The sequence below is a fragment of the Pelobates fuscus genome, chromosome 4 (assembly GCF_036172605.1).
Source record: "Pelobates fuscus isolate aPelFus1 chromosome 4, aPelFus1.pri, whole genome shotgun sequence".
Taxonomy (NCBI): domain Eukaryota; kingdom Metazoa; phylum Chordata; class Amphibia; order Anura; family Pelobatidae; genus Pelobates; species Pelobates fuscus.
This window is the reverse complement of record NC_086320.1, coordinates 81,548,188-81,570,743: the sequence shown is the minus strand read 5'-3', so window position 1 is coordinate 81,570,743 and position 22,556 is coordinate 81,548,188. Positions and strand designations below refer to the sequence as shown.

Genomic DNA, 22,556 nt, shown 5'->3' with positions numbered 1-22,556 from the left:
ATTTGTAGAATAGATTTTTTTTCCCCCCTTTAAATAGCTTCTTTTTTTTTGAGTCTGTGAAGGTGTTAATATATTGACACTTCCTGGGTGGCCTTGTTAAATGTATAGGGACATTTAGTCACTTGTTTTATTGTTTAAAGTTCCTGCAAGGTTGCCATGGTTCTTAATATTAACCACTTGAGAGTCCAATTGGCACACAAATGGCTAGCAATTTTAAAAAAAAATATATATATGTATATTTATATAAGAATGTAAAGATTTAGTTAAAAAATAAAAATCTCCTTTACTAGTTGATCTTTGTATAATTTTGTGAATTTTCAATCTATGGTTCCTTATATTTGTCTTGCCTACAGCTGATGTTGTAAATCACAGTAGGTCTGTACATAAGTTGCATAAGCCTGCAATTTTATTGAGGCTATTTTTCCATTAATGTAATTGCCTCTTCTGATGTTTTTAGAGCACATTGAAGGACAAAGGTTGGCCTGCTTAATGAAAGGATACCAGATGCTCTGAGTTCTAACTTGCATGTGTACAGCTGGTCTGTTTAGTACGTGAAAGAGCCACATAATAAGACATTGAGGGATAAAAAAAGACGATTGATTGGATTAACCATTTTTATTTCGCAACAGGATGTTAATGGCTAAGCTAAGCTGGGACAAATGAATGATAAATATTCTCAATGAATTCTGGTGTTTTGAATTGTGTCTGATTTGTTCAAAAATACTTAATTTTACCTTTTCGGCCATCAATGCACGGTTAGATGTAGGAAAGCCCCGACTATTTTTATTGTGTAGTAGGGGATCCCTGATAGATTTAGAACAGATACTATAGCTTATCAGGATGTATTAGTAACAAGGTAACTATATAGATAAAAATATCTAAATTCTGTGTATCTTTAATTAGGGTTCACCAGGAAAATAAATCACACAGTTGCCATATCATAGGATTTTGCTTTTGTGCAAATTTTGAATATTATGAGAGCAAACAAACATGCATATGTATAGATAGGAGTAGGCAACCTAAAGCACTCCAGATTTTGTGAACTATATGTTTCCAATGCATTGCCAGCATTAAGGCTGTAAGAGCATTATGAAAGATGTACGTAACAACCGAAGGTGTCGAAGGTTGCCTACCCATCAGGGCCGGTGCAAGGATTTCTACCGCCCTAGACAAAGATCCATTTTGCCGCCCCCTCATGTCACTCACTCATTGACAGACACACACTGGCAGACAGACATACACTCACTGACACACATTCAGTCACTCACTGACAGACATACACTCACTCACTGACAGACATACACTCACTCACTGACATACATAAACTCACTGACTGAGAGACACACACACAGACACTCACTGACAGACACACTGGCAGAGAGACACACACTCAATAACAGACATACACTCACTCACTGACAGTCAAACACTCATTGCTCAAACACTCACCTCCCTGGTGTCCAGCGTGGGGGAGCTCCTCACTCCTCCCGCCGGCTGTTTAGTATGCCCGGGCCGGAATGACGTCATATTCCGTCTCCCAGCATCACAGAGGGCACGTAAGGGAGGAATAAGAGGCTGCAAGAACAGCCTCCCTCGCCGCCTGCCTTCTCCATCCCCCTCTCCTCAGGTAAACGGCATTTGTTGGCAGAGAAGGCACCCCTTCCTGGCCCCCTGTGAGAGGGCTCCTCTCGGCACCCCCACCTTCGGGCACCTTGAGGATCGGCCCGCCACTGGGGGAGGCTCAAGAGCCGCTCGCCCAGTGCTGCGGCCCCAGACATGGGCAGGCAGCTCGCCAGGAAATATCCAAGTGGGCACCCTAGGCGAATACCTATTTTGCCTAACAGTTGCACCGGCCCTGCTACCCATGATCTTCAAGCTAAATGTCTTGGATTGAATTGGTTCTCAGGCCGGCTGGATAGTAATGAAATTCTAGTCGATCTTTGGCAACCAACCTGTGCTGCAGCAAAAAATACTAGGGGCGTCTTGGCATTGGTCAAGAGTAGAGTATTGGTACCATTTTATATGGTGGTAAACTGACCCAGGAAATCCTAATCTGGGGTCATTGTATGCTTCAGAAAAGAGGACATGAGACTGTTCTGTCATTTCTCTTCATCGACAACCTTTCTTCGGACTGTCTGTGACTGATGGCATAAAGATCCTATGTTTTAATGGAAGGATTAAATTAACTGAATTATAATTATGTTGTACGCAGCTCTAAAGGTATCTTCCAATTTAATGCGCCCAAAGTAAGTTCAAATTATTTACTTCTAGGATATTGTTCTAGTCCGCATACTTACTGGTTTCACTGCTGCTTCTGTCAATCTTCCTGTGTGTCCTAAGTACAATGCATCTCTTTTATTCCTCCTTTGCAGGATTCAATCCTCGTTTTGTTCATACTCGCCATGCACGCTCCCTTTCTGTTGAATTTGAAGGAGAAATATATGATATACACTTAGAAGATGATGAGTTACCACAAGCATCGCAGCCTCGGGGGATCACCAAAAGACACTATACATCAGAAGAGGAGGCAGGGGATGATATTGATGGAGAAAAAGATCTAATCACTGCTCCTGATGATGATGATGATGATGAGGAGGATGACGACGATGAAATCATGTTATCTGATGGAGTGATAAGCGCTAGCCAGTCTGAATCTGTCAAAGTCACACACAAGTAATTATTGTCTCTGACATAATATTTACCATGAACTAAACTTATTATGGGTTTCATTTCTCTCCTTTATGATTGATGATTGTATACATCTATAGAATTGTTTCATGGCTTGACATTAAGAATAACTGCAGTGAATAGCACTGTGCAAGGATACAATGATACTCCAAAGTTTTAACACTAGAAAAGTGTAAAAGAAAATTCACAATGCAATTCCATTAAAAGGGAAAGGGTGAAATAATGTGGAAATATAATTCATATATCTTCATTAATTTCTCAAAAATAGGTGAGTCAATAGACTTGTGCTTTCAATTCGTTCTGAATTGCAATTCCTCAAACATTTGGACAGTCGGTATGTTGTCCGAATTCCATAAGTTGGAAAAACCATATGACCAAATTCTGGAGAAAACAAACCATTCAATCAAAAAAATAATACATTAATTAACCCAACAACTGAATGCTTTAAATTCACCAATGAATGCTCAAAAGTAACTGAACCCTCAAATGAGTGAATGTTTACTGAATGTGAACTGAATTTTAATGTTAAAATACCATTCTTACCGCTCATAATTTCGAGTTATCTTCAGGAAATAATTAAACAATTTATATATATATATATATATATATATATATATATATATATATATATATATATATATATATAGTTAGATATAAATATAATGCATGTATTTTGCAGTCCACTGATTGGCCAAATGGGTGCATTGATAAAATTTGTTCAACCCAACAAAATTATTCAAAACAAGTCCATCAGTCATCAGTGATTAGCTACTTGTCGACTTACTTTTTTAAGTACCCTGGAGGTGGCATCTTTAAACCACAAATATGTCCTTACCCAGTGAGCTTTAATGAGATTTAAAAAAAAAAAAAATTGATTTTGAATTTATCTTACTTATCTTAAAGAACCATAGTGCGTTATAGTAAGGGGTTAATATAACACAAAAAAAAAAGAAATGAAGAGAACTAAATAAAATATTGTAAATGTATTTCCAACATGCCTACATGTTTATGTGTAAAACTTAAAAGACCATTCGGCACGTTTATATGTTCATGTAGACTCACATTTGAAGCTCTACTGAATATTTATAGGGTATGTGAAACACCATATGGAGGTCCCAAACTAAGTGTTGGGTTGACCTCTTGATGAGGGTTCTCTATCGCAGCATGTGTGACTACATAGTAAAGTCTTTTTTTTTTTTTTTATTCAGCTTTTTCTTTTTATTCAGACTGTGCTTTACCTGCAAAAGGCACATGTTCCAAATTTTCCAACTATTTTACACGCTCACCACCTATTTAAAAGAAAACTCTCTCCTTGGTGGTACATAAGTAACTGAGCAAACAGCAAACACCTCATATGTTGTTAAATAAGGATCTGTTCGAAATCACTGAATAGCCTTTTGTCTCCAAGGCCCTGCGAGGATTTTGCAACCTACTGTCATTCACAGTCCGGCTGCTCTAAGGGGTTACTTAGAAAATATTCACATTTGACATCAGCCTGGCTTTTCTCATGTAAAAGTTTTATGGAGTGCAAATTAAACTAAACTATGTTTTCCCTGGGGAACTTACACTCACTGAGGTATCACATACTGCACATTAACTCTTGTGTTGTATGTTGTTCGGTAGTTAATTGGTTAATAAATTGAGATATGCGCAGACTATGAATAATTTGTGTACTTAAGCTGTAATGTAGAACCGCAATGTACGTAACAAAGTTCTTTTTTAAATTAAAATTATTCTATGAATCTTTTTGAGGTTGAGCTTGGCAACAGAACTAAAAAAAACATGACTAAGGTCTAGTGACAAAGCGGTTCAATGCTGCTCTTTTTACACCATGATTTAGACAGGGCAATAGCAGAAGGACAGAACTAAGGAAAAAAAAAAAATCTTAGTAATTATTATGTGTACAAAGGCAAGCTTTGGATGGAGTCATAAAAACACGTTGATATGATTAAATTATTATCTCTTATGAGAGAGACTTTGTATACACAGAGCATTAAAGATAGCCATGATGCATGACTCTCGCGGGCTTTGAGATCTAATTGTACACAATTTTCTCAACTTTTTATTTTGTTGTTGTGTAGGTGTTTCATACTTGTTAATGACAGTGTACATTGCGAAAGAGAGCTCTACCAATCTAGCAGAGCCTGGAAGGATCACAAAGCTCACATTGATAAAGAGGTGAGTACATGTGTTTTGGCGTTTGCCTATACCTATGCAGTTGCACCAGTTTTTTAAATAGTTTTAATCTGCAAAATCTAGATTTATATACCATGACAGCATTGAAACCATAAACCAAAAATCACTCGTGTTCATGTGTAGATCAAGGGTAGGCTCCTCTTGCAGATGCTGTGAACTACAACTACTATGATGCTCAGCTAAGGTAAACACTGTGCCAGAGACCTGACAGCATTATTTGGAATGGCACAGTGTACCTCCCCCTGACTAGATTTTGCTGCTGTATCACATTCTCTTTATTTCAGTTGTTGATGCATGGTCGTGCCTATTTTGTCTACACATTGTGCATTGTAAATGTGAATAGGTGTGTGAATATTTAATTAGGAACCTGCAATAGAGAGAGAAGCAGGGGGAAAAGGTCAAAATCAAGAAGATAATTTATCACTGTCCTTTGCAGCCATTTTTGTTTAGCAGTTTGGTTCATGGCATAGTGGAAGATGTCTTTATTACGGATGTCACCTGCATTTTGGGTGCAGAAAGCTTGGCCTGTTTGAGGTCTGAACAAGAAACCTAAAAACTTGTATGGGGACACAGTTCGGCTTGGATCATCTAGTTGAAACTTGCAGATACTCAACAAGTGATGAATTTGTTGACGGTTTTATCTCCTGGATCCACATGTTTTAAGAACCCTCGATACCCTTACAGACATTTTAAACTAGAGCATTTAGTTGACATCGGCTGGTCCGGGAATTCAAGACGTTGAAATGAGAAATCTATTTTTTGTTATGTAGAATCAGTGCAATTTAATACATAAACAAACCATTTACACTTTACTTCTCCATAACAGCTCAATAAAGCAAAAATGAAGAATAATTTTGCAATTTAAATAATTTATTAACAAACATCCTATAATCTCAGAAGTCCTCAAGATGCCAGGATACTGGCACAAAACATTCTCTGTGGCCTCAATCAATGCATGGATTCAGTAAATGTTGGGTGATATCTTATAGCATTAACACACGTGCATTTCTACCCTATTTCAGATTGAAGCACTCCAGGATAAAATAAAAAATTTACGAGAAGTAAGAGGACATCTTAAAAGAAGGAAGCCTGATGAATGTGACTGCAGCAAACCTGGGTGAGCTATGAGCTATTTCTAGAAAATGTATAAATTGGAAAGAAAGCGGTTCGATGGCCAGTTGGTTTTCCTATGACTTGATTGACATTCTCTTTCCGAGACTCATCCAATGTTGTCATTGGATTCAAAAGCTAACTGTACCAGATGACTATTTTACATTTGGCTTATGTGAGGTTCTGGGCTGGATTAATGTAACGTTATTGGGGGAGCAGCTGCAGGCCATGGCTTTGAAATACACTAAGGCAGTCACAATGTAAATGTTTAGTTTGTTTTTTTGTTTTATGTTATTCATTGATTATGAAATATGTTTACTAGTCTACTATGAAGGCAACCCCCCCTTATTATATATTAGAACCTTTTCTTAAAAAAGGTATTAATAGCTTCCAAGTTGTCATTTAGTACTCACTCTATACTGCGACTAATGGCTGAGTTTTTTGTTATTTATTTGGGCTTAAAATTCGAAACTGCAATCATGCAGGAATAGCTGGTGGGACAACGAAAATGTAAATTCTTCTTCTCTCAGGCTAATTAAAATATTCAGCTCCATGCCTGCTGAGGTTTATACATATACTGTAATGTAGTTTATGACTCCACTTCCAATATTGTAAAAGAAATCCTAATTTATGCTTTAACAAGCATTTGATTTAAAAAAACACACATAGTTGAATGTTCTCGCTAACGGTAACCAAGAGCTACTAAGATGTTAATAAATGTAAGTGAAAATTATGCTATGGTTCTACCTTAATCCAACAGCTAAGACTATTTGGTGATTATGTACAAAAGTGCACTTCTGGCAAAGTTCTAAAAGAGTTGCAAACAGTAGCACGATTCTGTGGGTTTCCGTGGTGACTGCATCAGGTTTAGAGCTTTGACCCAGAATAGCTCTGTACACATAACTCCCTATGTTTCTATGTATAAAGTTAACAAAGGGACCGAAGAATAGGCTCTATTAGCAGATATCTCAGTGGGTGGTTAGGATTCCTCAAACTGACTTTACTATTAGCTATTAGCAACAGGTTAACAATAGAAGAGGACAAGCTGTAAAAGAGAAAAATACTTTTTTAGGAGAATGCATTGGGGAAAACAAATAAAATGCGCTGGGCAATCCTCTAACAAACATTAAGAGCATAGTAAAGGGGATATTTGTTTTAACATATAGGTTTGGGAAAATTGCAGCTCTTTAACTGCTGTTGGGCAATGACTGCCATAAAATATGTGAGATCATGGCTGAGGATGATATGAGTTGCAGCCAAGGCAATAGCTACAGCCTCTCTGAACCCCCCACACTCTGGGACACTACTTGTGAACCTATTTGCTTTAGTTTATGTATTTATAAAAATGGATTGAACGCACTGTGTTGATGTTTAATCTCATTGAAATTTTACTTATTTAACAGGTTTTACAAGAAGGGGAAAGGTGTGAAATCTCAGGATAAGGCGAAGGGCCACATACACCCCTTTAAGTAAGCATTGCTATTTTATATTCTGTATTTGTCAAATTCTATATTAATCACACCAGTGCATCGTGTCAGTACGAGACAGTAATGTCCTGTAAACAACTTTAGATAGTTTGCATTAACTTGAGTTCTGTAAATGTAAGCTAGTTACTGCAGTGGATTGATTGATCCATTATTTACATGTAAACTGTATTCTTGCACCTAGTATTTTACTACTTGCCGTTTTTCAATAAGCCTTGCTTTTTTTTTTTTCTATACAATTTATTAATGTACCCTCTAGAATGCATATTTCTAGGCATTTCTTATATCTCAAAATATCCACTGGAAGTTAGAAGTGGCTGGGTGATCTGAATCAATCCTTAAACCCCTTACTAATCGAAGGGAGCAAATACCAAAAAGATGCAGAAAAACAACTCTGGCCGATTTACTCACAGGGAAAGCAATTTTGGAATATTTCTGTAAGATTGTTTATGTTTGGCAAGCATGTTCATATTGTTTCCAGACCGCCCCCTGAAGGACGTATTTACTCCTTCTTGATCAACCTTTGTGCGTTGATTAAAGTCTTTCATGCCATCCCCCCAGTTACTCCACTTATGACCATAAGTAGGACTTGCCTTCAGCAGACATTGTGGTCACCCATATTAGGAGTTTACATGTGATGTGAAATGTCAATGGCAAAAGAAAAACACTAAAACTATGACACAATCCAAAGGAATACTACATGTAAGTGGATCTTGTGGAGAGTTCTGAATGTGACAATCATGATTTTCTTCTTAGGGAAGTTGCACAGGAAGTAGACAATAAGGTTCAAATATTTAAAGAGAATCGCAGAAGGAAAAAGGAGAGAAAAGAAAAGAAACGCCACAAGAAAGGAGAAGAATGCAGCCTTCCTGGACTGACATGCTTTACACACGATAACAACCACTGGCAGACAGCACCCTTCTGGAACTGTAAGACTTCCTGAGATTCTCAGTTACAAGGGTTGACATTGTCACTGATATGGGAACCCTTTCAGTGTGTGTCTGTGTGTGTCTGTGTGTGTGCTTTGTTTAGTAATTTACTCACTTACTCTATTTCGAAATGCAAAATTAAACACATAGCTGTGAGAAACATTGCGGAACCAATTCAAATCTCAGTGTTTCGTTTTTCCGAGGTTGATAATTAGTGCAGTAGAGCAATATACAAGTGAAAATGAAAATGAGAGACATTTCCGTTTATTATTCCTGATAACATGTGGACATATCTCTCCAAAAATGTACTTATTATAAACAAAATGTAAATCCGGAAGTACATAGCTTGTGTGATGTCACCCCACTAGTAAGGCGGCATCCGAAATTATTCTGAAGATTTTTTTTGCAATGTTTAACCTCCTTGAAAATCTCTTTTTCTCTTTGCAGTGGGTTCGTTCTGTGCCTGCACCAGTTCTAACAATAATACCTATTGGTGCTTGAGGACTGTCAATGAGACACACAATTTTCTATTTTGTGAGTTTGCCACTGGCTTTTTGGAATATTTCGATATGAACACAGACCCCTATCAGGTAAATTGATAATTATAGAGACCATGTAATAGTTTATGTATTTGTGAGTTTTCTGTTTTAAAAGGGAGTTTATACTATCACTTTGCATGATTTAATATAATGTTTAATTTTATATATTTCACAAATATATATTTACTTATATATATTTCAGAAATAAGTATTTGTGAGGCATGAAAAATTTAAAAAAGTAGAAATCCACACTTTTTTTTTATATTCTGCAATTGGGTTTCTCCATTCCCATCGTATTATTATAAGTTTTGTCCTTCGCATCGGTCGGTGAATATAGAGAAAGTAAAGATATTAAGGAGAAGAGAAATTGCAATGTTTGACCTGGCTCTTCCTGGACTAAACTGGATGGTGATGTAGTTGTGATAGAAATCTTTCATAGAAAAGAAAACAGAGCATCATATGAACAAAGCTAAATACAAATTCTAGCAGATTTCCAACGCTTGGTATAGATTTCCAATGGTATAGGTTCTATAGGAATGACAGATCCCCTATAACATGTGTCATGCAGTGTCTATACTTGCCTCACTTGCATATATGAGAGCACTGAACGTTCTGTATGCAAATAAAATATGCATCACAATTAAAAAGAATAATAACATTGGAAACACAAGTATTGCGGAATATAATAGTTCACTCGGGTGGTAACAGTGTGTTGCTCCGAGTAGGTATGCTGTTTGTGGCACTATTCGAAATCACCTCAAACTGGGGTTTGGACTTTTATCGGATCGACCCCAGAAATAGATGTGTGGAGATTTGGATATCAGTTTTTGTTCAAAGTAGATTACCATTTTACTATAAAATGCTATCAAACCTGTAGTTTCTGGGTCAAAACTGCATAGTTTAGCAGTATATCAATGGCAGTGTTTGGTTGTACCTCTTATAAACACTAACTAGAGCATTGAAAACAAACCTTTCTGTTACTTCCTTGTTGCAGACCTTTAAAATGTAAACACAGTCCCAATCACATTAATTGATTAACCCCTGTTTGTTTCCAATACCAGTTAACGAATGCTGTGCATACAATAGACAAAGGTATTATGAACCAACTTCACTTGCAGCTGATGGAACTCAGAAGTTGCCAAGGGCATAAGCAATGCAACCTCAGACCAAAGGGATTGGAAGCAGGTAATTGAAGTTAACACGTATAACTCACACACATTTGCTGTCTCCTACATCTTGCCTCTCAATGTACTTGTGGCATTAGTAGATTATATGTTGTTTGAATGATTTCTTATGAAAGAAGATAACTATCTAAATTGTTATGGATAGTTTGGACACAGAACATGCGTAAAAGGTGGGATAAATCTATTCTTTTTAACAGGAGTCTTTAACTTTAAATTAGCTACAATAACCAGCCTTTTTTTTCCTCTAGAAAACAGCTTCTTGCCTAACAGTTACTGGACTAAACGAAGGCTAGTGCTGGGTACTAACCAACTGATAACTTTGTATCTCAATATTTTCTCCTAATGAGGATGGGTAACGATTGGATGGAGATGGGTCTTTTTTATGATGCACATATCATTGCATTCAAGCCTGGTCATATGTTACCCAGTCCCTCTCCCCACCAAAAATCTAATGATGGACATAATATTATAATAGTGATATCTGTTTCATTATATGGCTCATCATGTACACAGTACTACGAGGACAGATACTGTTTTAATACCACATATGCTTCTAAAATATAAGAACATCATCTCATTAAGATGGCACTTTGTGCAACAGCATATGTAAAACGTGTCACATCTGTCTTTGCTAAATCTTAACAGTAACCAGTGAATGAGCTTTGTATTTGTTAAATATTTTTGATCACATGGCCACTACAACTGTCCTGAAAACCTTTTTTAGAAGCTTGCATTTAACATGATGATATTATTTTTAATGTTGTTGCTAAACGGATCCCGATGATGTTACCATCTAACGTTTTATAAATACTGTACAAGGAGAGCTACTTTGTGAATTCCATTTCACGTTCTTCTAGACGTTAATAAACCCTTACTCTTGTATTTTCCTATATCAGGAAGTAAAGATGAAGGAAGCTATGATCCAAACAGGTATACATCCTTTTTATTTATTCCTCTAAGTGGCTTCTTTTTTTCAAATAATTGCATGATCCAGCCCATTCCAACTAATGTTTGTTTCATGTGGCACACCGTGTAGCTATCGGTGCATGAGATTTCTAACCTTGGTTCTTCTCTTATTCGGTCTGTGGTTTTAAACCTGCCACTTTACATCTAATACCGTTCACCTTCATAGCCACAGTTCACATACCTCATTTAATAAATCACATGCTTGTGACTTGTGAAATACAGCATAGGTCCATCTAGTAAAAACTAAGCATTTATTTTCTCATTTTGTTTAAAAATCGTGAAATGTGTTATGTCTCATCACCCATGATTTGTGTTAATGCATAATCTGACTCCATGTGTATATATTTTGAATGCAAATGTGCAGTATTGTATTCTGTTACAATGTCTTTACAAGAGCAATATTGAAAAGAGGAGAATATTTTTCTGTTGTCTAGAATAATAAGAGGAGGAGGGTTGTTTTTTTTTTTTTTTAGATCAAGCTTTCGAATCAGATGTTGTTAAAATATTAAGCAACTAATTATCATATTTATTTATAAAATATTTTATCAGGAAGGATACATTGAGATTTATCTTGTTTCCAAGCATGTCAGAAACATTCCAACCCCAGAGTGTTCTTAACATACAGTATGCAATATGACATGTCTCTGAATTTGTTCCTTAAATTATAACTTCTATCTGAATTTTATATCTATATCAAATTAGATTTTTTTCCCCATAGAATTTGTAAAGAATACTTAGTATGAAATGTATAGACTGCCCCAGTGAACGTGAGCAGATACTCACTTGCCTGACCCTCAAGTGTCGCATACCAAAGTGCGCTGCCTTGCATATTTCTGCTTGCTAAGCATTATGGGATGCCACATTAAGAACTTTGGCAATTGTTGCAATTTAGCTATACGTAGTTGCAAAGTGATCTCTGAACTACTGTGTGTACATTCCTCTGGGTGCCTCTTTGCTACTCTAAAAATATTTCATTAAACACTTATTTAACACTTAAACAAAAGCAACCAGGAATTCAGCTTTTGATGCATTCAAAGCGACATCTACTGCAAATATTTGCCCACTGAAGAAGCTGTTGATCTGACGTTTGATCTTTTAAGACAAAAAATCCCCACCATCTGCTTGGAGACCATTAATGATTCAGTATGTGCTTATAGTACAGATTGATTCTTGGGAATGTTTAGTCTGTGCCCACTCATAGCAGTGCATCGCTAGCATTCATCCTTACTCTGATCCTAGCATAGCTATTGCATCCTCTTTCTAGGTGCCAATGGCAACAGCTGGGGATGTTTATGTAGCCCGTGGCTCGCCTCTCCCTGACACTCATACAGCATTAATAGTAAATATAAACCAGCTACTGGTCTAGGACAGACAGGAAAAAGAGTGCTTGTGTGAGAAACGGATATAAAAATATTAGGAACGGAGACCATTTGAAAGTCATATTTCATGGAGACAGAATATAAAAACTTATTAAATTAACCAGCTTTAACAAACTGTGTTTAAACCCATATGTAAAAATATTCATATTATAATAATTATCAGTTTTATACCAAAGTATTCCTGTGCTTTATATAATGCTTTGCATAGTGTAGATTTTAGTAGAGTTATCTACCAGTACAATCATTATTTATACAGTTTAGGGGTTTAACCCCTTAAGGACCAATCTTCTGGAATAAAAGGGAATCATGACATGTCACACATGTCATGTGTCCTTAAGGGGTTAACTTAGATTAACACTGTAGATCTGCAGACAGACACATTTTATTTGTAGGTACTTGAAGGTTTTCCTACAAAACCAGAAGCCCTAGGTTAAACCCCTATACGTTCCCTAGGATGGGAGGGAAGATACGGAAACCAAGGGGGCAGTTACACCAGGCCACTAGCATGCAGGACGTTAACCCCGAGGCCACTAGTATACAGATATTGATAACAAATGTAAATTGTCGTTGTGGCATTGTAGCTGCTGATATGCACAGATCTCTGTCAGTGCTCTGCCATGCTGACCTGCCCATTGTTCTAAATGTTTTTCTTTTCTGACATTGAGCAGTCAGTGGAAGGCCAGAATCTGAAAAGAATAGTTCCAATCTCATCATTTGCATTGTGTGCCCTGGTTAAGCCTGGGCTGAACTGGATTGTGAACTCACTTGCTGAATTTTTAATATGCATTTTTAAAGAAAACAAAATATCACATAAAATAAAGGTTCACAAGTGATATTTTCGGTGTTTAATTGAATGGTGTAATTTCCAGAGTGACAAAGTGACAGTTATGCTTTATTATTATTATTATTATTATTTTATTATTTATATAGCGCCATCAGATTCCGTAGCACTTTATAAATGCCATAAAGGGTTAAACAACTAATACTGCCTTCTTTTTAGCAAAGATCACTTCACTCGGACAAGGAATTACAGTATTCTTACCACACTGGTTTATTTTACATACATTTTTCATTGCATCTTGTCTAATTGAGATTTTATGTGCATTAACCGTCTTTAACCGCATAAACACTGTGTGGTGTCTGTTATAAGGACAAAATTCATTACTATTGCAGTTTTGCAAAATTGTCATTTTGCTTCTAGAGTACAGATGAAAAATATAAAACCTCTCCCCAAAAACCCTAAATGGAACAGGCGAAGTTACAATTTCAGGCAACTATTATAACATTTAGAAGCAATATTTCATGAACATGGTGTTATAGTGGAAGTATGGCAGAACTCGATTCGAGCCTAAGTCTGGAGCACCATGCTCATTAGTTACATGGAATTAAGAATGTATATATATGTAGTTTAGTAGAGTGATTTAGAGAACCGAGCATTTTCTCATGTAGCTCTCTATGTCACTACTGCTCCACATTGTACTGCTGTGCGGGGCCTGTAAGAGCAATAATATTGGTTTACGCCATCATTCATTCCCCAACACCATCCTCTCTGATTGCCTACAGTACTGCCTGGTGAACCCTTATCAAGGGAGTTCTTTTGCTCCCTTGGTAAAGGGAACCATATTTCATGTGGTCTCTTTGGCAGTTGTGGGGTGTTGGCACCTTCAGGTACCTGCAAGGGCACAAGGCAAAAGAATGCTTAACAGCTAAACCCAGCAGTAGAAGTGTGGGAATGAAGTTTCCGTTGTGGCATCGACATGGATTTATGGAGTTAATCATTACAATGAAAAGGAGATCATTTTATTTTTCATGTGTTGGAGCCCAAGATTTCTATTATATACAGAGTGGACGGACAGGGTTGCAGAGTGATCAGCGCTGGAACACTGACTCTGGGGTTTAGTTCATGAACTATTTAATCCCTAAAGGCGAGCCAGCTCCAGGGAGCTCCTGGCAGTTATGTTGTTTTGGTGCCCAAACTAGTTTCAATTATGTTGTTTTGGTGCCCAAACTAGTCCTTTAAACTTTGCACAGCCAGGAAGACATCTGATTCTTTCAATTGGTAAATTGATGCTCTCAAATCTACCTCCAACTTCACTGCAATTTAGATGCAATATGGTGTCTACTAAATGTTAAAATCCCTAAAATAAGAAATATTTCACATTTTCAAGCTACATTTTTGGTACTAAATGGCTACAGACCAAATATGCACTTTTTGACACTATTCCTAAATGTGCACCAGCATATACTACACCTATGTGTATAAACACCCAAATTATAATGTTGGGTGACATTTGGACATTATTTCTGTATTTTGCAATTTGGTGAATTTTAGAAGTTAGTGCAAGTAAAACTGTCTGAAGGTATGCATCAATCAACAGTATACCTAACGTATTGAACTACAACATGTTGGTTCCGTTTTTACTTGTAGGTGTCTAAAGTATCGGCTACATCATTATTGTCCCTCTAATGAACTCTTTCCTTACAAGGTGAAATCTTCTTTCTCAACTGCCCTACCATGGCCTTATACACTGTACACTGTTGATGAAATGATCATCACATGAATATTTTTCCAGTGTTTCTTTTTTCCAATATAATTAACTTTCTCTTCCTATTTCGGGTGATTCCATTTGATTTTCTTTTTGTTATTATCCAAAAAAAGAATAATTTGTTTTGGATTGTTTAACCCTATTGGTGGTTTGGGCGGATCATATAAATAAACAAATATTTAAAAAAAAAAAATGTTTTTATTGTTACAGAGGACAACTATGGGATGGATGGGAAGGCTAATTTGCCAAATTTCACAGAGGACGTAGACTGGAAAGGACTGGAAGATTTGTACAACGTAAATGAAAGTTTATATGGATACAGAAACAATTATAGACTTAGTCTGGAGGACTGGGCTAATTACTTGAAGGATATAGATAGAATTTTTGCACTGCTGAATGGTATCTCTAAACCAACTACAAGAAATAAGACTGTGGTTGCTCAATCTGTGTTTCCGTCAAGAGAACCAACAAAGCTGGGTGAAATGTGGTCCACTGAGTCCGAAGAGGAATTTAGTGGAACATTTGCAGAAGAAGAACCTAAAATGGAAACAAATGTTGGTATCTTGAATATGAGCACGGTATTAATAAACCACGAGAAAACACTTGAAACAAATAATAATTTTCCCAAGAAACAAAAAATTAACCATGAACACTGGAATAACAGTCATACGGAAAGATGGACAGATCAAATCAATTTAGATCCTTACGACCTGGAGTTCAGTGGAAATGGTCTAACAGAGTCAAAATCCAAGAATACTGTAAATTTTAAAGCAATACGTCCTCTTTCAAGAGAAACACATAAAAGTAGCAGCCACAGCAGTGAAGATATCTTTGAAGACCAGGTTTACCTTCCCATTAATTTAGCTCTTGAGACAAAAAGCGTATCATCTGCAGAGCAACTGTTCACATCTGAGGATCTCGACACCATACATTTCAAATCTACACAAGACTTTTCAGGACAGTCTGACAAAGGCATTAATGTTGAAGGCAGTGCCTCATTCCCGCTTCCTTCGGATCAATGATATATCTTAGCATGTCAATGCCACTTGACATTCCTGATAGTGCATTCAGCCATTTATATGCATCTGATGAAACCATGTTTGAATTGTACATACACATACCAGTTCTTATGCCTAGTACCAAACAGATTAACAATTTGCTGAGACTGTAGATGGTGAAACAGCTCTCATGGTAGTACATCAGCTAAAAAACCCGGTTAATCTCTGTGGTTTACAGCAGGGATAACTCATTCTTCCTTCTTTCTAAGGTTGATAAAATGAGTACTATTGAGTTGAGTAATAGTCAAATGTATACCCAAAGACATACTTGAAAAAAGAGGTACTCGCAATGTTACTTTTCTGGTATAACACATTACTTCTAATTGTAGGGATCATGGTGTACATGCAAAAACGCATTAACAAAAAAATTAGACTTTCACTAATTCATCAGACAAGAAAACGTTTTTGAGAAATTGGTGAGGTTTCCCCCCACTATTTATTTTGCTGTTATTTGTATTATTACTTTTTTTTCCCTAACCACTGGAATTTCTTAATGTCACAATTAAGTAAAACATTGTTGCACTTTTAAAATTTCTACAATAGTTAGCCCATTAACTTAAATTTATTTGTTATCATATCTGTGGGATTTGTTCACTGGCAAAATTTGTTATTTTTTTTAAGTGCCTTATAGGTGTGGATACCACATTTGAAATAACCTAAATAGTAATGAAAAAAAAAAAAATACACTGAAATTTGGATATAAGGTTTTTTTATAGCAGTCATGGCACATACTTTATATCTAATATATTCACTTTTTTTTTTTTAGTAATTCTGTCTCATTTAAACATTACCTATGGTAGAATAGGGTAATATTTTGTCACGTGTAGTTGCCAGATTCAATAAAATATTGTTTTTAACTTGCATTTATGGCTTTAACCTCTTAAGACCCATCTATTTTGTTATTACAATTCTATTCCAAAATAGTCTGGCCCACACATTTAGCAACAACAGGACTGTATGAAATTGTATATGTTTAATAACAAAGACATTTAATGCTGGCACAAAGTATTGAGGAAATGTGTGTGATGACAACTAGACATTCTGTTGGTCCTCTGGGGGTTAAGGGATCTATTTACAAGAGCAAGGCGGTAGAAATTTTAAAGGGAATTCTCCATATTTATCAAAAAGAAAACATACAATTGAAATGTCTACTGAGTGAACATTTTGTTGATATTTGTGCAATTTAAATGTTAATATTGTCCGTTCATACTGTTCTCCTCATCCCAGTCACGATGGATGATGCTTTGGTAACTTAATTGTGTTCTAAAACATTTGTGGCTGTGGTCTCACTAAATGTGGTCTCACAAAGGGCCAATTCACTAAAGGTTAGTAATTACGATGACATGCTCTTGATTGCCTGGTATTTCATTATTCATTTGACAATACTGTGTGATAATTTACGAAACAATTAACTCTTATCACCCGTTTTTATGTTTTAATTCTTAATGCAGTAAAATTGCAAGCATTGCAAAAATCTCCCCAATTTTAATCACATCACCACATGGTTCAATGAACACAACTTAAAGGACAACTGTCCCCTCAAAACGTTTTTTGATATATTAATCTTTTTATCTTTTTAAATGAAGTATATGTAAAAAAAAAGTTTTAAAAACTCATCTCTATCTTTAGAATATTATTATTATTATTATGATATTTATATAGCGCCATCAAATTCCGCAGCGCTTTACAATGGGTGGACAAACAGACATGTAGTTGTAACCAGACAAGTTGGACACACAGGAAAAGAGGGGTTGAGGGCCCTGCTCAATGAGCTTACATGCTAGAGGGAGTGGGGTAACGTGACACAAAAGGTGAGGATAGTATTAGACTAATGACAGTTGCAGAAGAGGATCCTTCAGTCATATTCGTACACCTTTGGTTGGACAGAGTTTGAAATCTCATTTCCATGCACAGAAGCAAGGAAGTCTATAGAGACTGTTTTCAAACACGGTCCAACCCAAGGTGCATGCATATGGCTGAAAGATCCCGTCATATTCTAAAGGTAGGGATGAGTTTTTTGCAGGTAGGGATTTTGTATTTTTTTTTATTAAAAAAATTAAATAAAATCTAATATAAGGATTATTATGTTAAAAAATGGTTTTGAGTTGATGTTTAATTATAATAAGCAGTCTAGGCACCATAACCACTACATGTCACTGTAATGGTTCTGGTGCCATTAGGCTGTGGGAATCGTCTCTTGGTTCTTGGTCAAACTGAGGTCTGACCAAAATCATGAACCTGCAGGCTGACCCACTCTGTGGATGTTCTAATGCAAAAAAGTCATTTAGCATTAGCATGATCAAATTCTATACGTTAAAACATTTATAGGAAAGTGAATCGTGTTCAAATGTAGAGCAGAAATATCTGAGCAGCCTAATGGCACCATACCCATCAAATTCATATGAAGTGGTTATGGTACCTAGATTGCCCCCTTTTCATTTCAAGTGGTTATAAATAAATAAGTGAAGCTTAAGAACAATTCAAAGTAGGTTCTATCAAAGGAAAATAGAGAATACGAATGTAACACATTATTAATGCACATAATAAAGATCTTTCTTGTAGATGTTTCATTTATAAAAGAAAAATTAAAAGAATAAATATTGGTAGTTTGTTTTTGCTTCGTCAAGAAACAAGCAAATAAAAACATTTTGAGGAGCTTGACATTATAGTCGTGTAATATGTCCAACATGATGTCAATAATTCCATGAGCTTTTTAGCTTATTTTAGCTTTTCCTCTATAAATAGAAGCACATGTTAAAGGGACACTGCAGACCCCCAATGCACTTCAGCTTGCTGAAGTGTTTTATGCGTAAAGAATGTTTCCTATTTTTTTTTTTCATTTTACAAAACGTGCTGATTTTAATAGACATTTGCACTTTTATAAATTAACCTTATTTGCACTTTTATAAATTAACTTGTTACTTTTAAAAAAATTTAGAGCAGAGGAGCTAAACTTAAGTGGAATTCTCATTAAGCTCCATTGGGAAGTCTGTGATTGGAAAACCACAGAAAGTCTGGGCGGGGTTAAAAGGGGAGGGCTTTCAAATGTTACAGATACGAGATCTGCAGCTTTTGCAAGCAGTTTTTAGATAATATCCCATAATTAAACTCATAAATTTTTTCATTGAGTGTATATCTACTAGACAGTGATTTTTTTTAATTTTAATTTTCGCAGTGGGGTATCCTTTTAAACTATTTCTATTGTGCACGGTAAGACACTTATCCTTCCAAATAAAAGTAAATCAACCTAGATGTCACCAAGCACTGAATCAGTCTGTATGCCAGTTTATAACATAAAAACGGGTGATACTTTTAAAAAAAAATAACTATTTCATGTTTATTTTGTAAATCAAGGATTTAATCAGAAAGTTTAACGTATCATGGCTCAAGATATTAACCTTTATTGAATTAAGTTACACAAAAGCTGCAATTTTTTTTATTTCTAAATGTGAACTATAGACACAAAGGACATGAGTGCTTATAAAGTAGTATTACTGATAAATGCTATACTAAAATAACCTAATATGAGCACTTGTGCATGCAAGAACAATTTTAAAAGAAAATAAGATATGTTCATAAAATATACTCCTTAATATTTTTTTTTTACTTTTCCTTACTAAAATAATTAAACATGTGAGCAGTTTATTCCCACAAATAAATGATACATTTTTAATAGATTGCTTCCCTAAAATGTTTTTATAAGTCCATAAGAAACTTTTATTTGTTCTTGTCTATGAGCATATTGTATATACAGTATGTGTTTTACACAAGCAACTCTCGAAATTCCAGCAAAATGTTGGCACTCAGAGGATTACGGTTTCGTTGTCACGTATTAAAAAGCACTCTAAGCATCGGTGCGCTGTCTTGGTTATGGTGCCACAAGTCCCATGGTACTGCCCCACTATTTTTGAAAAGATTATCACTTACCGGAGTCTCCTAGGTGCCCAAATTCTGTTCCTTTTCACAGTTCCAACTTCCGCGTTATCAATAGCAATTCCATCCATGTTTTGGCAAGACTGATATTTCTAAAGGAGAAGGGGTACTTCGTCTTTAGTAATATTTCTGAACTAGACTGTGGGCACCGGGAGGACCCTGGCAAATGTCAAAACATTTTTATAACCATTTGCATGTTAAGAAGTAAATTCAGCTAGGGGACTACAAAGCAAGTGCATCAAAGTAGTTATTGTGCGTAGAGTGCCCTTTTAACTCCTCCACTGTCGGAGAAACTAATTGCGAGTTAAAATATTGCAGAGACACATGCCTGCAAGCGTAATGGGTTAAACATTTTTACAGAGCAGTCCTACATGGTCTTTGTATAAATGTTGGAAAACAAATTACATGTTACAGTGCATCTCAAGTGCAAGATGACAGGAATAAAAAAAAACATATTTATGGTTAAAATGATGCTTTTTGTTTTGTAAATAGATTTCAGATAAATAGGTTTGTTTTGTGTTTGTTTTTTAATCATGTATAGTATGTTATACTTTTATAGAACAACTCTGACTTCAGGAAAGTCACGAAGCTACATTTCTTCTAATAAAAATGTGCTTTAATTTTACAAATGTGAATTTAATCAGGAGGGTTGTTTTTTTTTGTCACATTTAATCTCATTATCTAACATGTTACTAAGTCATATGACACTCACAGAAGGTGCCAAAATAACATGATGAAACCCAATCTTAGTTATTAAAAAGCCCCCAATCCCACCACGTGGGAGAAATGAATGAGCAGCCACTACCCCTCACCCATGGCACATCAGGGAAGGGGAAGGAGTGGATATTTAATGAATACTTCTCAACACTGGAAGATATGGGATTGGGTAGGTGAGTGGGCCTGGTAGAAAAGGGGGCAAATGTATCTACTGACAGGGCATGTCAGCCTTCATAAACACATTCGAGACAGCCTCCAGGTCAATCCAAACACAGAGCACAACATGAAGAGAGTGCTACTTAATCCACTGTTTGCATGGTCCTAGTACACACCCCACGTCTAATGATGCGTTCATGCTGTGCTGTTTGGATACAGTTCCAAAAATCTAAACAAAATTAGGAGGCCAGGACAGAATCCTGAAATAAGCACTAGCCTGTGAAATTCATGTTAATGTATATCCTAAAAAAGCAAAGCTATTTCTTTGGAAGCCCCAAATTACCGTTTACAGCAATGGTTTCCAACCCAGTTCTTAATGCACAACAGCAGAAAATGCTTTGTCAAAATCCCCATTTGAATAGAATTGGGAAATGCTGAAATTCTGGACTGTTGGTGTCCCACGAGGACCACTGGTCTAGGTTGAGGACCACCGGTCTAGGGTATTGGGAAAAAAGTGAGTGGCAAGTAGTGTGTGATAGGAGAACCCATATTGGCAGGCCCCCTTGGTTAGAAGGGAGTTCTGGGGACACTTGCTATTTAAAATTCACTAGGTAACCAAAGGTTATGTACTAGATGAAGCCTGCCTCAATGTATAACCGATTGATATTCTCCTAATAGCTCTAAGCCCGAAACAAGAAACCAATTCTATGTCTTCCAATTCGAAATAAACTCTGACAATTCTCACTGTAGTGAATAATCCTGCAAAGAAATTAGGATTTGTTCAATTTTATAACACAGCTATGAGAAGTTGAATTTTAGGACCTATCCTTAGTTCGTAAGAATCAGGTGCCATGATGTTATTTAGGCAATAAAGTAATGCTTATTAAGAAATGAATTTGAAATCATGAAAAGTTTACAGAAACAAGTCAATACTTCTGGAAACGCAGACAACAGGTTTACAGGTATTTTTTTTTATTTTCATGTCAAGTATCGAAAAAAGTTTTTTTTTTTTTTTTTTTAAAGATTGAATCAAACACACTCCTGTGGCAACCTTTCCAAATTATTTTAAAGACTTCATTAAAATAAATATTGATTAAAAACAATCCTAGTTTAGGCAAAACAAAATGTTCAAACAAGTCATAATTCTATTGCACTACCTTTGAAACAATAATACCAGGATAACATGGTGCGTTGGAATACCAAACCCTGACCTGACATTACATACCAATGTCCACCATGGGTTTTACCATCAGAGCAGAGTCCAGTATTATTTATAAGCACTTGGTTCTCCCTGTACATTTCATTTACACACATTGAACCATATTAGTGTATCTACAACATATATACCATAATCTTAAAGGTTGCTTAATGATTGTAGTGTGCATTTTTTAAAAATTAGCACATTTGTGTCTTATTACAATGCAATCATCATCAGCCTTATTCAACCACATACAACACAATCCATCTAAGTACACATATAATTCTATGACATCAATAATTGCAGTCTGTTGGATTCATGCTGATTGTTGGATTCAATACTTTCTGATTAGGTATCAGAGAAGTATGCATTATGACAATGCCCATGGTAAATCATTCCACCAAGGAAATCCAGTAATAGGGGTGTGCACACCTATCGCAGGTAGGTGCTAGAATCCTGGATTTCCGTCCATC

The 22,556-nt window shown here is 36.1% G+C and overlaps 1 protein-coding gene across 2 annotated transcripts in view; it reads left to right on the top strand.

The window, feature by feature from the left end:
- Positions 1–17,210, top strand: part of SULF1 (sulfatase 1) — a 106,621-nt gene extending 89,411 nt beyond the window's left edge. Inside the window, exons 13-21 of one of the 2 annotated variants that reach the window (XM_063451340.1) lie at positions 2,373–2,673; positions 4,770–4,866; positions 5,907–6,001; positions 7,398–7,463; positions 8,235–8,407; positions 8,855–8,997; positions 10,008–10,131; positions 11,027–11,060; positions 15,232–15,349. In XM_063451340.1, coding sequence (XP_063307410.1) covers positions 2,373–2,673; positions 4,770–4,866; positions 5,907–6,001; positions 7,398–7,463; positions 8,235–8,407; positions 8,855–8,997; positions 10,008–10,131; positions 11,027–11,060; positions 15,232–15,262 — 1,064 coding nt within the window. In that variant the 3' untranslated portion in view covers positions 15,263–15,349. Of the gene's footprint in view, positions 1–2,372; positions 2,674–4,769; positions 4,867–5,906; positions 6,002–7,397; positions 7,464–8,234; positions 8,408–8,854; positions 8,998–10,007; positions 10,132–11,026; positions 11,061–15,231 lie in introns of both variants that reach the window. The other variant, XM_063451339.1, reaches the window with a different exon arrangement.
- Positions 17,211–22,556: the final 5,346 nt, after the last annotated feature.